The sequence below is a fragment of the Pygoscelis adeliae genome, unplaced genomic scaffold (assembly GCF_000699105.1).
Source record: "Pygoscelis adeliae isolate BGI_AS28 unplaced genomic scaffold, ASM69910v1 Scaffold55, whole genome shotgun sequence".
NCBI lineage: Eukaryota > Metazoa > Chordata > Aves > Sphenisciformes > Spheniscidae > Pygoscelis > Pygoscelis adeliae.
In genome coordinates, this window is record NW_008824804.1 from 364,488 (window position 1) to 381,386 (window position 16,899).

General features: G+C 37.6%; 1 protein-coding gene across 1 annotated transcript in view; it reads right to left on the minus strand.

Moving 5' to 3' along the window:
• Nucleotides 1–2,830: 2,830 nt before the first annotated feature.
• The window catches only part of TBC1D23 (TBC1 domain family, member 23), a gene marked incomplete at its 5' end in the record, with an annotated part of 28,192 nt that continues 14,123 nt past the window's right edge, over nucleotides 2,831–16,899 (minus strand). The window contains 9 exons of the mRNA XM_009324036.1: nucleotides 2,831–4,585; nucleotides 5,818–6,012; nucleotides 7,200–7,335; nucleotides 10,321–10,409; nucleotides 13,516–13,560; nucleotides 14,498–14,640; nucleotides 15,284–15,393; nucleotides 16,124–16,166; nucleotides 16,383–16,553. Coding sequence (XP_009322311.1) covers nucleotides 4,504–4,585; nucleotides 5,818–6,012; nucleotides 7,200–7,335; nucleotides 10,321–10,409; nucleotides 13,516–13,560; nucleotides 14,498–14,640; nucleotides 15,284–15,393; nucleotides 16,124–16,166; nucleotides 16,383–16,553 — 1,014 coding nt within the window. The remainder of the gene's footprint in view (nucleotides 4,586–5,817; nucleotides 6,013–7,199; nucleotides 7,336–10,320; nucleotides 10,410–13,515; nucleotides 13,561–14,497; nucleotides 14,641–15,283; nucleotides 15,394–16,123; nucleotides 16,167–16,382; nucleotides 16,554–16,899) is intronic.

The window sequence follows — 16,899 nt, forward strand, 5'->3', positions numbered from 1 at the left end:
CCCCCGCAGGAACGCGGGCCCCCCGCCCCCCCCCTGCCGGTGCCCCGGCAGGAAAGGGGAGCGCCCCTCCAGCAGGGCCTGCGGCGGGACTTGTTTAAAAGCGACTCATACACTGCTTTTAAACAGCCTGGCTAGTTCCTCGGTCCGGTTTCACAGCACTGCCCCACGCAGTTTTGCCGGCGCAGCTCGAGAGCGCGGCGCAGCCCGGGTTCAGAGCAGGAACGAGCAGGGGATGAATTACTCCAAGCCCAAACCGCTGCCGACCCTTTCCCCCTGCGTAACCCCAGTGGATGGCAGGGAGCTGGGAGTACTCCTCCCGTGCCAGTTCAGCACCTGGCAAAGACGCAGCCGTGCACACAAATCTCTTGGTGCCCGGCGCAGCGCTGATGGGCCGACATGGCGTTTTCCCGGCCCTATGCCATCCGTAGCAGCCTTGTACCTGGTTAAGGGCTCGTCCCCAGAGATCTGAACCAGATTACAGGTAACTCATGCACTTGGCACATCCCCGCTGCCACCTTCTTTTACAAGAACAGCATTTGCTGAGGTAGACACCAATATGCTAACTGCCATGCTGTTTTTATTACTAGCTTTAAACACCGAGTGCTCCCCGTTACTCAACACAGAACTGCCTCGTGTCTATTTTACAGCCTTGGGCTTTTTAAAAGCATGTTTGTAGAACTGCAGGTTCATGTTGTTTAGAGGCTGGCATCTCTTGCACAGTATTTCTCATGCAAGAGTACCCCTGCAAGGTGAAAGCACGTGACAGCAGAAGGGGCGAAGGTAAAACAAAGCGGGTAACGTAGGGTCAACCTCTTACACATGTTGGGCCGAAGCCACTTTTAGGAAACACGTGCTGAGAGATAAAGGATGGGAAGTGCACAACCACCATAAAATGCACAACCACCACTGGTGCAGCAGTTACAAACCTTCCTTCAACAGAAAAACTGTTCAGTCTGCCCCGTGGAGCAGCAAAGGGAACAGCTCATCCCAAACTGAGCGAGCCAAAGGATGGCAGAATTACCAACAGCGGACAACTGCAGATGAGGAGGGGATGCAGCAGCTCTTTGGTGGAGCTCCCTCCCTTTTACATGTGCCCATGGTAGTAGAAACAGCATATATGAACTACTTTTTTTGTTTTTTGAGCAGCACACCTTGCAGGGCTCCAGGTGCAAAGAATGGCTGTCTCCTGAGTTCACACGAGGTTTGGGGCAGAGCACAAAATAAGCAGTGAAGCAGTATCAACCCTTCAAGGCGAAAAGCACAGGCTAAAAATCCACTGTTTCCCATCGTTCAGAGATACACATTGTATTTTTCAAGTTTCAAAACAACAATATCCAAAAGCACTAAATACACCCAAAAGAACAAGTTGCATACTATCACCACCCCCCTCCTTCCCAAAAGGGAGAAACTTTTCAGCCATTCAGTAGACTACCCCTATATTGAAAAGGTTATTTGACAGAATCAAAAGTTTGAAACTACAACAGAAACGCAGCTGGAAGAAAAAGCTGCAAACGCTGCTGAGATCCAGGTGTAAGGCCTAACAGGAACTAAAATGAAAGAGTGGCAATTAATCTTTACTTACATATGGAGAAGGCAATGTAGTAAAAACTGCATCTCCACAGTCAGTATTTTTGACGGATAATACTTGTGAAGTTCTGCACAAATTCTCACACAGAAGCGCTGACCCTGGCTATTAAACACAAAGGTAAGAGCTTCCATTCGGCAGGAAAGCTTAGTGTTTCTTTCCTGCTACAGACCTCATTTCTATCACCAAAATAAAGAAAAATAAAAATCAAACCCCCCACAACATAGCAGCTGTCATCTTATGTTCAACAATATGGACAACAGTGCATGCAAACAAAACAGGAGCCTGCAAACCTCTGGCAAATGATTGAAAAAAATTCCCTGGAGATGACAGGGACAGGAAGTAGCATACTGACTAGTTTGATTTTTCTTTCCAAAACCTGTCACTCCAGTACTATAATTGGAATTTCTGCTTAGCAATACAAGTTTTGTAGCAAACACACCAACTACAGAAACATACACTATGAGGCAAAATTATCCTTTAAGTTGTGGGTAGAGATGCATAAAACACCACTGAAATTATTCATAGTTTGGACTGAGCTTTGTAAAGATAAGGAGTCTGTTGATAGCTTGCACATTGCCTCAAAAATTACAAATAATTAACCTCTTAATGGCTTGGATTATACACGTCTACAGAGAAGAGATTTAAGAACTGACTTACTGTAGCTTTACTTACTGTAGATTTAAAAGGTATAGGTATTTGTTGTCCTCATAGAGAAGCATACACATTACCCACTTTCCATATTGAATGCCCAAATACCCATTTAACAGTGTACTTTTCACAAGTAATTAGATTCTTCAAGGTATCACTTTAAATACTTCAGCAACACATGAAATAACTATTTCTCAATTCCCCCCCAAATCATGTTCACATTTCTCCCCCCCAATAACTAGCACAAGCGTGTTGTATCATTTTGTCAACGTTTTCATAATATAAAAATATGATGCTGAGAAGTCTGGGATTTATGCAGAGACCCTCTCTATAATTTGACCGTTTGTTAACTCATTTTGACCTCTTTAAGAATGCTTACTGTGGCTCACCCAAAAGTATTTAATGAAATTAGTCTGAATTCCAATATACTTACATTAAGATGCCACTGACAGTAGCTCCCTATGATCCATAATCAACTTCTTTCACTCCAAAGATCAAATTCACTTCCATTTACAAAATACCTTTAGGAAGCACTGTTAATTGATTCAGAGAATTCACGCAGTATGCAACTAAATGCCTTCTGACAGAACAAGGTATGTTCAAATTGTACTGGTTTATTTACAACTGTAGTTTATAAACAGTAACACAAACATCTTTACATGAAAAAAATCTCATTGCTAAGGTAGGCACCGAGTCAGAGACTTCAGGGTATTTTCAGAAGGCAGTAGGAAGAGAAAAATGTAATACAACAGCTGCTGGGCAAAACTATAAATACATGAGCGTTGGCCCAGGTGCAATTTCATGCAAATATCTTCAACAGTTCAAGTTCTATTGGTGTTTACTCAAATACTAAGAAGAAAAAAAAAAAAAAGGAATTAGTTCCAGAATTAAGGTGCCCTCGCTTGATTCCTAGGAAAATAACTTAGAATAACTGTTTTTTATAAAGGTCAGTTTAATTTATTTTACCTCCTGATGATGTACCAATTCACAGGTTTTGATTCAAATACTCAGAAGACTTCACGCAGCAAAGGTAATCCCTATTACTTCATGGTTTTTGGTAATTTCCACATCAGCCTACAGAGATGCTATGCCTCAGCCATAAGGACATTCCTGTACTGAGCTTTTTAACAAGAGAACAGTTCTTGGAACAAGTGGAAAGCTGCTGGTAAACAATCACATAGTTTCCATCTCTCAAACAGTAACTAATTTAGAAGATGTTAGTTAAAAGAATATGAAAAAATGCTTGAATCAATGAAGGCAACAGATGACGAATACATCTATCACAGGTATATAGCATTTGAATCTCTTCACTGTATTTGTGTGCGTTAATTTTCTTGCTGAACACATCTCCAATCAGCACATACTCACTTCTGTGCTGAACTGAAGGTTTTTAAAGGTCTAATTACTATCTTAGACATTTTGTTTCTGAGGAGCAAGGTAACTGGTTTTCAACTGTCATATTCTGTCATGAAGCATTAACTTCAATTTCAATGCACACACTCATCTTCACAAGAGAAACAGCCTCAACCTATGAAATGTAAAATTTTGCATAATTAAAAAAATCACAACCCTGTAGCAAAAGCTTATTGTGCACAGTTCATTTTGGTATTTAAAAATACCCTTACCACCAATTCCAATTCTTTAACCTAGTAGTGGATAAGACTTTTAAAAAAGTTAATTTTACAAACTGCTTGCATTTTTTCCATTTACCTGCAGCCCAAGCTGGACTTAACCATTTTTAATGAGAAGGAACCAGTATTTCTAAGATTTTTGTGTGCTCTGCTCATAAACCTAAGTTTTTAATCAGTCCTTGATACTACCCAGTAGTCAAAATCAAATTTATAGCCTGTAGGCAATGGAGACATTTCACTTTCAAGGGACAGTAATTTAAAAACCATTCTGTTTTCAACTGCTTCTCCGTATCTGGCAGTGCTTCATTCCTTTAATACACTTAACGCGAACCCAGCTGCATCTTCTCTTGCAAAGATGCAGATCACTCACATTAAGGCTGCATTAAAAATAAAACAAACTGACCTTTACAATAAACATTTCTTCAAAATAAACAAAAAATTTTAAAAAATTAAAAATCCTGTTCAGAAATTGATAATAATTTACCCTATCTTAAGCCTGCTACTCAGGCACTCCCATCAGCAAACAGAAAAATTCTCTTAAGTTAGTATTCAGTTGGGAAACAGTCAGCTTGTGTCCACATACAGTATCTTGGTTGCTTCTTCTTCATAAACTGTTCTCTACGAAGTCTTTAGTTATTAACTCTCCAAGGCATCCAATACTTTCATGATCTGTTGTTTTATGGCTTTGGTAGCATCACCCGCATTTGGAATCAAATACCTTAAAAAAAGATTGGAAAAAGCCATCACTAATTCACTACAAAATTTCTGAGTATCAGTTCCATAATTCTTGTTTTGATTTTTCCTCTGGCACAAACTAGGAGGAAGGAGGAGGGGAATACATTAAAATGAAAAACTACTGAGAAAATAACATTTATTTCCTGTCTATACTATGAAACACTTTCCGTTTGTGAACTTAGAACTGTTGAGGAGTACTTCACAGGCCACCCTGGAAAGGAAAAGTTCTGCATTAATTGACAAAAGTATAAATCAGGCAGTTCAAGATCTCTACACATAGCACTGTCTGACTGAAGCATGGCAGTCCTTGTTGGGTGGGGGTTTTTTGAGGTTTGTTGTTTTGTTGGGGTTTTTTTTAATTCCTATAGATAGCTCTAGAACATTTATTTACAATCTTTTCTCTTCTGGATTTGCTCCAGTCAACAAGGTGGTGATGAAGTAATTCAACAAGCAGCAAAGTTCTCTGCAACATTTTAATTTATCTTTGTCTGACCTACTACCAAATTAATTCATTCTAAGCAGCCAACAGGCATAGAACAACTTCCCTAGTTAGCTAGAAAACTCATCTCCCACTTCTTGTGAAACAGAGCACCCACTGCACACAGTTCTCCCCAAGGAAAAGGGCAAGAAAATGTCCAACTGATGTCAGCAGCTTTGTTAAAACAGTGCCAAGAAACAACAGGCTACACCAGCCAAATACACCCATCCCTCTGACCTCCTCCCAGTCTTAAGCATGCAAATGTTGAGCACGGCAATACCTAACTTTCAGGAACCAGGGTTCAGGGTTTCAGAGTTTTGAGGTTAGGCTTCTGGACTCCTTGTACAATGCATAGGAAGAGTTAGATGTCTCAAAAAAGATACCACAGAAGAAAGACCACTCTCTTAAATCCCACTCTTCACAAATCCATACTTTAAGCTGCAGATAGTTGTCCACGTCATTTTCATTTAAGACATATTACAAAAAGAAAACTCTTGCACACACCCCATCCCCAACAACTGTCATTGCAGACCATGAAGTTCCTCTCTGCTGGGTCTTGTAATTCTCCTCATTCTGCTGGCAGATCTTTTTTCTAGTTCACATCTGAATGATCTATTCCTAAATAAAAACTATTACTTTTGAACTCAGTTCTGGGAATTGCAGCATGCCCCTGATTTCCAGTTGATCGCTTTCTGTATATCATTACTACTTACATCTCTGCTACTGAGATGGCTTACCTTTCAACTGCCAAAATTTCTATGCCTGAAGTATTGCTATTTCCATATTTAAAGGTGATCAGTTCCGGGTGTTTCTTCTTGGATGTGATTTTGACTACAGAGTTGAGTGCCTGTCGAGACTGTATGTAAGCCAGTCCCTTTCGTGATGGAATCTCTCTCAAACAGTACATATGAGTTGCTGTTACTAGGAGATGACTTGAAGGAAAAGAAAAATACAAATTAAATTTGCTAATGAACTAAATATCAGCTATTTAGAAAGCTCAACTCTACAGATAATCTACATGGAGAGCGCTAGATAAAACAGTTCCCAAATCTAAGGAACAGTTTTAAGGCTTTTAAAATCTGTAATTTAGAAAGGTCTACAAAATACTTCAGATTTTCCTTGAGTACTGTATCATAGCCATTTTTGAAAACAAGCATGGCATCCTCAACAGCATACAAAACCAGAGCGAGCAGTTGACATCATCACCTCAAGACAACAGCCACGAGTGCTATCAACAAAGATCACAACCACCAGAAATGTGTCAGGCCACATACAGAGTAGGGAAAATGTCTCCAGCCTCTCTCTTTTATCCTTCAATCATACCCTAACCCCATCCCTCCATCTACAGAGCAGCGACCCTACATGTGGAGCATCAGGCTTAAGTTACCAGGACGTGCTGGCACTCTATGATTGTCAATCACTGTACAAGCACTAACGGGGAGACACTGACCTGCCAGCTCACTTCAAGGCCCACTTTTGTCTTCTTCATGGAAGAAATGCATGTTCAACTAGTGGTGGGAACACACTAGTTGAGCTCCAACTCAGTTTGAGAAATCATGCTATGACAGATTAGTTACTAGTCATACACCATAAAAAATAAGTTTAATGGGAAAATAAAATCAATAATAAAAGACAAGAACAGACCATGATGCAAGAGGAAGCCCATAATAATTTTCTATTATCTAGATTCAACAGGATTTGTACTCTTTGGGGAAGCCAAAATACAGCAAGCATCATGTTCTGGTCTTGCAGGATTAACAAGGTCACTGAATCTTAGGGGCAAGATGAGTGCGTAGTACAAGGCACAGAGACAGGTAGACAAGAAAAAACGGAGCCACAGGTACTTGGGTCTACCTGGTCTTGAAAAATAAGCCTGAGAATATTTTTCTTACTATCTTGTTTTGCAAAGCAAAACTTCAAACGAGGTTTTGTACACAACTACCATTCTATAACACTGCAAAGATAAGAATGCAAATATAGTGGTAACATTTTGTTCTAGGTTGTTTCACACCTTCATTTCCTAGTTTAATATCAAGAAAAACTTAACTGCCCAATATATTTTTTTTTAAATGTATATCAAGACAGACATTTTCATTAAGCTTAGGACTAATTCCAGTACCTGGGAAACATATGTCCATTTTCTTTTACTTCATTACAGGGGAAGTTATACTTCACATCAGGTTTATTTATCCATGTTTGGATGTTGACGACCTCTTTTCGATCATCATCTGACATTGAGGAGCTATCAATTTCATCTATTTTGAAGGAAGGGGATAAAAAAAAGAAAAAAGAAAAGAAAAGATTTTCACACAACATCAGACAACTTTTCAACTTGCTTATACCCATAGTAGCTACACTGATTCAAACCAAGGTCGACCTAGCCCCCTCAAGAGTGTCCATAAACAATTGTTCAGAGGGAAGAAAGAAAAAGGCATGCATATTTGATATTTCTCTTTTAATTCTCTGTCAGCAGACAACTATTTTCAGCTCAGGGGATTTCTTAGGCTGGTCTGAGTTGTCCATTCAGTAAAGTTTAATAGATCTCTTTTATACATGGACTTGTTCAGACTTTCCTTGAAGCCATGTAAACTTTCTGCATCTACAACACCAATATCTTTTGTCGAGGAGTACCAAAACCATGTCAACTACATTCCAGGAAAGCCTCCTCTTGTGGCTTCTAGTTTCTTGTACAAGAAGAAATAAACATCTGTTGATCCCTTTCCAGCCAGGCATTACTTTTGTGAGCCACTTTTCCTCCCCTAAATTGCCCATTTCACGTAACAAGTTCTAATATTCAGTTATGCCTGTTGTGAAAGCCATTTCACACCTTTCCTCACCCTTCTTATCCCTCTCTGAACCTTCTCCCGTTCAAACATATTGTTTCTGAGGTAGAGGATCAAGACACACAATATTCAATGCGTGGGTGAACCATAGGTTTATACAGTGACATAATGACCTCTGTTTTATTCTCTGTTCCTTTCCTTATAATTCCTAGCACTTGATTTGCTCTTCTGACTGCTAATGAGCACTTACTTATTATAAACCTACTGCTCCTGGACACAGCCAAATCAGTCTCCTGTTTTGTATCTGAAACTAGAACTGTTCTTTTTTTCATGTCTTTCTCACCTCACATTAATTCATACTGAATTTCATGTGCCATTTTACTGCCCAGTCACTCAGACTAGCAAAAGACTCCTGCAATTCTTGAGTCTGTCCTTACTACCTTGAATAACCTTGGATCATTAGCAAAAATTGTTGTGTTTGGGTTCACCTCCTTTTCTAAGGACATTTAAGAACACACTTAAAACCAAGATTTTCAGCACAGACCTCTGTGAAACATCCGAAACTCCCGCAAGTGTTATCACTTAGTTGCAAGATACTGGTTTTGTGTCTAAACATGGTGATTTTGGTGCTACACTAGAAGAATTTAAGCAATCTAGTTATCTAAAACAATGAACTCTATTAAATCCATAGAAATTACTCACAGAAATAACTTCAAAGGACACCTCTTTAAAACATCTTTTTCAAAGCCAGTTTTCTACACTTTGTTAAACTATTTATTTCAAAGCAATTCAGAATTATAGCCACACTTTTGAAAAGGTTTTCACTGAAAAAATATACTATGAAATTGAAAGGAATGGAACAAAATCCATCCTCGTTTCACAGAAACACAAAATGGTTGAGGGTGGAAGGGACCTCTAGAGGTCATCTGGTCCAACTCTCCTACTCAAGCAGGGCCACCTAGAGCAGGTCACAATTATTACAAGCTGATTGCAATTATTTACTACAAAAACCCCACTCAAACTTCACAAAAACAATTATACAGAAACAGGTTCACTTTTTGCATTCTTCTATACCAAAATAGCATACATTTCACTTCATATGTGATGGCTTTGCTTATTCAAATCACTGCAGTGATTCTGCTTACTTACCATGTCTAATAGTGCTTTTAAAAGCAAATGTAAATAGAAATTAGCAAACAACCATTACTGAAAATATGGTCTAGACAATTTGCCTTTGAGGACCTGGTTTTCTGAAACCATATAGTCTTTGCCAAATACTATTATGGATGATCAAAGAACTGTGCAAACTTAATTACATGGCATTTGGAGTAGTATCTTGTTAGTGTTAAAGCTTCTGCCTGATAGTTTCATTTTGCTCCTTCCCAATTCTTATAGCAGACAGATAATGATCAGCTGTTTGTCATCAATCTTATTTAAACAACTCCAAATCCTATGAATCTCTTTCATTAATCTTCCTAAACTATTTCTTTTCCAGGTCAAAGATTCTTAGTCTAGATATTTGTTTCTCACATGGAAGCCGAGTATGCCTTTTGGTCACAGAACGGTTACTTGTGAGATGATAATGGTTAGGAGTGAGCTAACACTACCAGAACAAAACCAGGACAGCAGTAGGTCCGCACAATTCTAACATTAGCACTACTCTCAAAAAACCCCACACCTTTGTGAAAAGTGTGGTGTTCCAGTTTTGTCTGTAATTCTTCAACTAGATAAAAAAAATTAAAGAAAAATTGCATGTTTTTTCTACAGCATTCTGCATGCACATCAAGAGATAAATCAATTATTAATAGATTCAATGCAGTGTTAAGTCTAGCTCCAACTATATTTTCAGAAATTCAGATGGTTATACTAACTGCCAATACTAGAGATTCAACCTGAGATCTAACAGCCAAAGTAGGTCCTTTACATTTTGCTTACTTTAGTAAGAGGTACAATTGCAGGTTTACACCTCCCAGACCAGTGTAGAAAAACAGGTCTTTACTAGAGAAATAACAAGTGTGCACGAACAATCCGCTAGACCCATCTGATTCCATTTCTTCCTGTTGGCTGTTCGGTGCCTACCACAAAATCTTTTTTATTTAGTCTGCTACTATGAAGAAGGTGTTTCTTTCTTGGTTGGTGCTAGGCACCACCATAACAAACATGATCAATGATAACAGTTAGAAAAATGCTATATTGTAAGACAAAGATGTAAAATACGCTCTTACAATTTAGCCAAACAATAATTTTGTCTAAATAACTGCTACTACGAAGAAGGTGTTTCTTTCTTGGTTGGTCCTAGGCACCACCATAATCTTGATCATTATCATGATCAATGATAACAGTTAGAAAAATGCTATATTGTAAGACAAAGATGTAAAATACGCTCTTACAATTTAGCCAAACAATAATTTTGTCTAAATAAGCTATTCTAGGTAAGAGGAAAATCTTCTACTGTACCAGTATCGTATTCTTCTTCATCTCCAATGCTGAATACTGGTTTCACACCACGGTAGGGTTTTCCTACTCTGTCACTGCTGCTGACATGTCTGTTGGCAATGAAAAGGACAGGAGAGGACACGGGATGGGAGAAGAAAGGTAACTTTCAAACTGATGGTATGATTCCTACACAATAACATATTAGCAAAATGTAAACACAACTGTGCAACTGAGAAGGACAAGAGAATTTCATAAAGCTGCCTGCAAGGAAGCTGTGACTGACCCATCAAGCAATTTGGTTAGTGCAAGCATGTATTTCACAGTTACTTGGCAAGGCTTACTGTTGTAACAAATAAAGTGAAAAGAAATACTTATTTGTTTTAAAAAGAACTTCTGGTCACCTTCTCAAATGACAAAATACATTAGAGACCTGAAAACTGACAACAGGCTATGAAGTTTCTAGCATGAAACTCTGAAATATTTCTGGACAGTCAGGGCAGCTTTACAAGGATGTCAAATTGGGATGGAGGAAAAAATGAAGACTATTAACTAACATGTCTGGAAGCTCATTTTCTGGTCAATTCCTCAAAAGATAACAAAATGCCTTAAACACTTCAAAGTGGGGTTATTATAAACCATCCACTGTAGTGTGAACTCTGACTTCCTGTCCACTACTTTCTCCAGCATGAGCCCAATCCTGAAATCTTTGGTCAAGCAATTCCTACTGCTAAAATTCCAGCATCACTGGGATTTCTGCATAGATATTGACCTCAAAAATCACATTTAAATCTACTTCTACAGATCATGTTAAATGGCACAAACACAACTGAGTCAATGTTTGACAGTAACAGTTGCAAATCCTGAGATATTTTAAGGCTCCAGCTCAGAGTGCTGTGATTAGATGGTCACAGCTGTCATGTTAAAAGTTCTGGCCCCCAACTGCTGAGAATACCTGAAAAATATGAGAAAACCTAAAGGTTCAGAAAGCCACAAAATAGGCAATTGCTAAAAAAAAAAAAAAAAAAAAAAAAAAAAAGGTTCATGATTTTAGCCTTTAGAACTGGCAACATCTAGTAGTTTAAAAAAAACAAACCAAAACACACCTGTCCCTTTCCCCCATTTCAATTTCTATAACCTCCTTCCCCATAACGTGTATTCGTATTTCCTACAAACTATAAGCCCTGGTTCCTGTTTTAAGTATATTCACAAACTCCAGTTTATATGCTACTGTAGAACCAAGTTGGAGAGGCAACCTCTTCAGTAATATATAAACAAATGCTAGTACTTATGTATACCTGAAAGCATATTTGAAAGTTAAAAGAAACCTACATTTTCTATGGCTAAAATTTACTAATGTAGACAAAACAAGGAAATGTTTACCAGGAAAAAAAAAAAAACCAGAAATGCTTTCTACAATGAAACAAAAAATAAACATACAAAAACATGCTCATTACTGTTTAAGACAATAAGCATCAATGACACTGACAATTCAAGAAGGCAGTGCTTCTATATGGAGGCTTTTGTAAATATGCTTTAGTAATACATAACCAATTGAGTAAGAAGCAGCACATTTAAATAGTGTCAAACTGAATTACACAGAGAGGATTTAAGAGAAAATCTCATTGGCGTTTATAGGTCAAAGTTAGTCAAGACAAGAGAAAGTAAAAAGCTGTTTTATAAAAACCTGGTAACACCTGAAACTAGAAATGTATTTCCTTTAACCTCTTTGCATGGAAGGCAATCATTACATTGTTACAAACTGAATGCATCCCTTCAGTGGCAAAACTGCAAAATGAAATATATTGGTGATAAACACAAAGTGGATCTAATTGAATGGATGGGAAAAGAATGCCATTCCAGGTTTTTAAGAGCTGCAATTTTAAGAGAAGAGTCTAGTGATCCATAGTGTGAACAAATTTATTATTGCATCTTCCCAATGAAAGAAGATAAGCAATATGAGTGAACGGAGCAAGTAAAATAACCGAAGTATAATCTCAATATATCAAAAATTCTTGGTTACAAATACAGATTCAAGTGTCTTTCAGTTATCGAACACAGTCACCAAGTGTTTTAAGTTGGAATTTTAACACTTTCTTACCATATTCTAAAAACTGATCAACAAAATGTGGGGAGAAATCCCCATGATCTTTAGGATTTCTAAATTAACAAAACATATTATGTGCTATTTGGATATTCCCACTTTTTTATTAAAAAAAAAAAAAAGAATACTGGTTAACATTACTATTGGTTTTGCTCGCCATTCTGTAATGCTTATGGGTAAATCCTGTCTCAAAGTATATGCAAGCTACTTCAAAGATGACTTGTCCAAAATCCTTGAAAACCCACACAGCATTTTAAATCTTCATTAATTCTTCCAGCACCAGTCTTCATGCTTTTCAGTCTATGAGGGTCAAAAGCTATAACATAGAGTTCCTAAAGTATAATCAGAGTTCCAAAGTCATTACGCATGAGCTGTCCTTCATTTATCACAAGTAATTTTATATAACCTCAATTCACAATTTTTATTTCTGAAATAATTATAAGGCAATAAATCTGAGACAAATGTGAAGGGACCCCAGATTTGTGTGAAACGCAGTAGTTATGTGAAGATGAGGGAGAGTTGCAAGGCATATTTACTTATTAACTCAGCATTTTTCTTTTCCCAGTAATGAGCACCTCTGTTTCTATCAGCATATTCTATCACCATGTGATGAGAAGCATAAAACCTCCAGATTTCCAGACAGAATTTCTGTATGGGTTCCCTGTTATATCTAAGCTCTGATGATGCTTTATGAACAGTTTATAACAAGTCCTTTTCATAGTGGTAGTCTCTCTTGTTAAAACCCTAAGCCATAATTTGTTCAGTAATTGCTCCTGGTGTCTTTCACTAGTACAAGTCACTAATAAAATATAGATAGGAAATGACAAGTAAAAAAAAAATTCCATAAAAAGCAATAGTAAGGAAGAAAACAGAAATAACAAAGCAGAAACTAAGAGTAGAAAGCACTGCCAATACATTCTTTTTCTTCCTCTAATCCCCTGACCAGTACTCATAAAAACCTAGCTATTCGTAGCTTGAATATATTCAAAAAACCTAAATTAAAATAAAAATATGCGAGCAATTTTGTCAGTGTAACCAATGCTTACAAATATTGCGATGCCATGCTAAATACGACAAAGGTGGTTTTAGTCAGGCTGCTTAATTATCAAGCTTACCGCTCCAGGCTTGCTCTGTCTGGCCAGGGAATATTGAAAGGTATTCTATAGTACATTGGGGCAGAGGACAGAACAAAAGAATTAAAAAAAATGTTTACAGGAAAAATCTAGATAAATAACTGAAATGCTCTATATCAGCAATGTATCTTCTTCACGGAGGCTGCTTATAAATAAAAGCAATGCTTCATGACAGCTAGTCACAAGGTAGAGAAGTATTTGTAAAAATTCTACTAAAAGATGCATTTTTTCATGCTACGCACGGCTTACATACAAGCCTAACTTGAATTCTTCACACACCAAAAGCTAATACCAAGTGCTATTTAAGAATTTTTTGCCTCTAATTGTGAAACAATAATAATAATAATTTTAAAAAATAGTTTTCCAACACAAAAAGAAGCAATCACATGTACCTTTTGATTAGGTACAAGACTACTAAAACTACTGTTCGTTTGGCACATATTTTAAATCGTGCTGTCAAACAAACACTAGCTCTGTAAGATTCTGTAGATTGTAAGGTCTTCAAAAAAGTTAACCTCAACTTGACAAGGTGGGGCAGTAAAAAAACCAAAACAGAACAAAACCAAGCAAAGAAAAAAACCCGTCCAGAATCCTTCTGTCATTCACCCATTCCATTAGAGTCAGGACAGGGAGGAACTGAAATAAAAGTGAAATCATTCTTGACTTTTAGACTGAATACAGAACCAGCACATTATAAGAAGTCAGACTAACTACGAAGTGGCAAATTCTAGATAAACATTCAAGAGAAAAGGCTGTTCACACTGGCCTTGCAATACTAAGGCAGCACAATAGGCTTACAGTGTCACGATAAAATTATGAGGAGGGTAGGGGTAGGAAATCCAAAAGCTGAAACTGGAAGGTAACTTTTTTCCTAATTAGCACAGTCTTCACAATTACAAAATAGCCACCTGAAATGGGAAGTCATTCCTCACTGCTAACTCACAGAGAGATATAAATGACACACCTGTCCACTGGAGTAGATGTATTTTCAATAAAACTAATAACTTTTTCTTTCACATTCACAGATTTAGTCTTCAAAGCAACTGTCATTTTATTCACCAGGGACTTTACTCCTTTTCCATCACTTGAACCATTAGGCGAATCACCCTGTAAAAGTAACTCCTCTCAGGATTAATCATATAAAAATAATGTTATTTCATCTCTAGTTTGTTAAGAAAGGAAACAGACTACAAAATAGTAATCTTCTACTTTTTGGTACTCAGTAGAACATTAATTACAGCATTAAGTATTCTTTTAGAATTCTATCAAATGACAGCAATGATGTGTGTCTGAGGTAAAGATGATCCAATAAAGCAAGCTTATTACTGAGCACTCTGCTACGAAAATCTAGAGATGAAGGAATTCTATTAATTGTATCCAAATTAAAAGCCAAATTCTACGTACAACAGATTAGCTATAGAAAAGAGACAATTTTGAGCTTTCCCATGAAACTGTATGCCAGTTTTATAGTAATTTATTTCAAGTGAAGAAGAGCCAGGAAAAGAATTCTCCATTACATATATTCTGCTGGAGAATGACTACCAGCAAGTTCTTCTCTACAAGCTCTTCCTCTCAAGAGGATAAAAATGTTGAGGTTGCCTCCAACTAGACAGTGAATATAATTTGAAATTAAACACACAACTGAAAACAATCATGACTTGCAGTAATGCATTTTACAGAACAGAATGAGGAGTATGAGGAAAAAATTCAGTACACCCCACTATACCACTTGAGCTTAAAATTCACTTACATCAACAGAGGAGTTTATGCTACTTCTTGAGCCTGACGTACTAGCAATCCAGTGGCCATATCCATTTTCTGGTCCTTCCACATTGATATCTGCTAAGTGCTGCTGGAGGGCTGTCAAAAGGCCATTAGAAAACATTCAGAACTACACTGGAATTAGTCTATTGATGAAAACACTGTATATGCAAGACTAATCAGTAACAATTTTTGCTCCACATGATTTAATAGAACAGATAAATTCAGATGCTGCTATAATCATCCCTAGCTTTTCTTTCAGTAGTACAAAGGCATTAGGATAATCTTTATTTTAGTAAAGAAAAGTTAAAATACAGCAGCAGCTAACAATAAATCACTGCTTTGATCCTAAAGACAGCTGTTACAACACTGCACATATTGACTAGTAATGCCCCAATACTCATATTGTAGCACAGATCTCTCCACTGTTGTAGAGCCTGATTGATTCCAGCAACATAAACTGCAGAATTATGAACTGATGATTTAAGAAAACACAACAATTAATAGTAATTATGAAGTAGCATCTTCATACGGATCTGCTATCTACAGAGGCTAAACATCAAGAATAAGTTAGAAGAAAGAGGGAATTTTCCCACTTCCTGTATTAATTTTCCACCATTCAGAAATGTGGGTAAACCATAACAGTTAACCACAAATGTGCAAGTGCACAGTGTTGACTTAACAAAACAAAAACCTGACAAATGAGACCTATTTGCTATTCATTTAGCTGATTTCTAGCCAAAACGTAATAAAAAAAAAAAAAACCCAAAACCAACAGCGTTAAGATATCAAGTTTTCTCAAGCCAAAGCTCATTATTAAGAAGCTTACCCATAAATCCTCCTTTGGCAATGCTTACATACTCCTTATTTTTCTGCAACAGAAAAGACATTTTTGGTTGAAGCAAAAAACTGTGGAATGAGTTTTGCAAGCATCGTAATGAAACATGGGTTAATTTTATAAAAAGTGTAAGCGTGAGTAATGTAAAAAACAGTTAAGATTTTAAGGGGAGAATATTTTGCCATTTAGTATCAATATATGCAGACACACTTTATTTCAGCTACTAAAATCAACAGCAATTTAGTTGTACCTGTAAGAAGTGTGCTAGCACCATGTTCATATACATATCTTCTTCTTCCCTGCCGCTTCCCATGAAGCAGAGATGTTCCCCACCAGCTATGGAGCCAGACTCAATAGATTGTTTTTGTGCTTCTAATAGGGATTTGACAGACTGTGCAAATTCTGATGGGTTTTGAAGCATCTGTGGAATGAACAAACGAAAAGTGCTGTTTGACACCAACATACTGTAACACAACTTGTGAAAAGAGAGAGAGAGAGATATCTCTCTATATGGGTGAGGAATTGGTTAGATGGTTGCATCCAGAGGGTAGTGGTCAACGGCTCAATGTCCAGATGGAGACTGGTCATGAGTGGTGTCCCGCAGGGGTCCGTCCACATTGGGACCAGTAGTGTTTAAAATCTTCATCAATGACATAGACAGTGGGATTGAGTGCACCCTCAGCAAGTTTGCAGATGACACCAAGCTGAGTGGTGCGGTCGACACACCAGAGGGACGAGATGCCATCCAGAAGGACCTGGACAAGCTC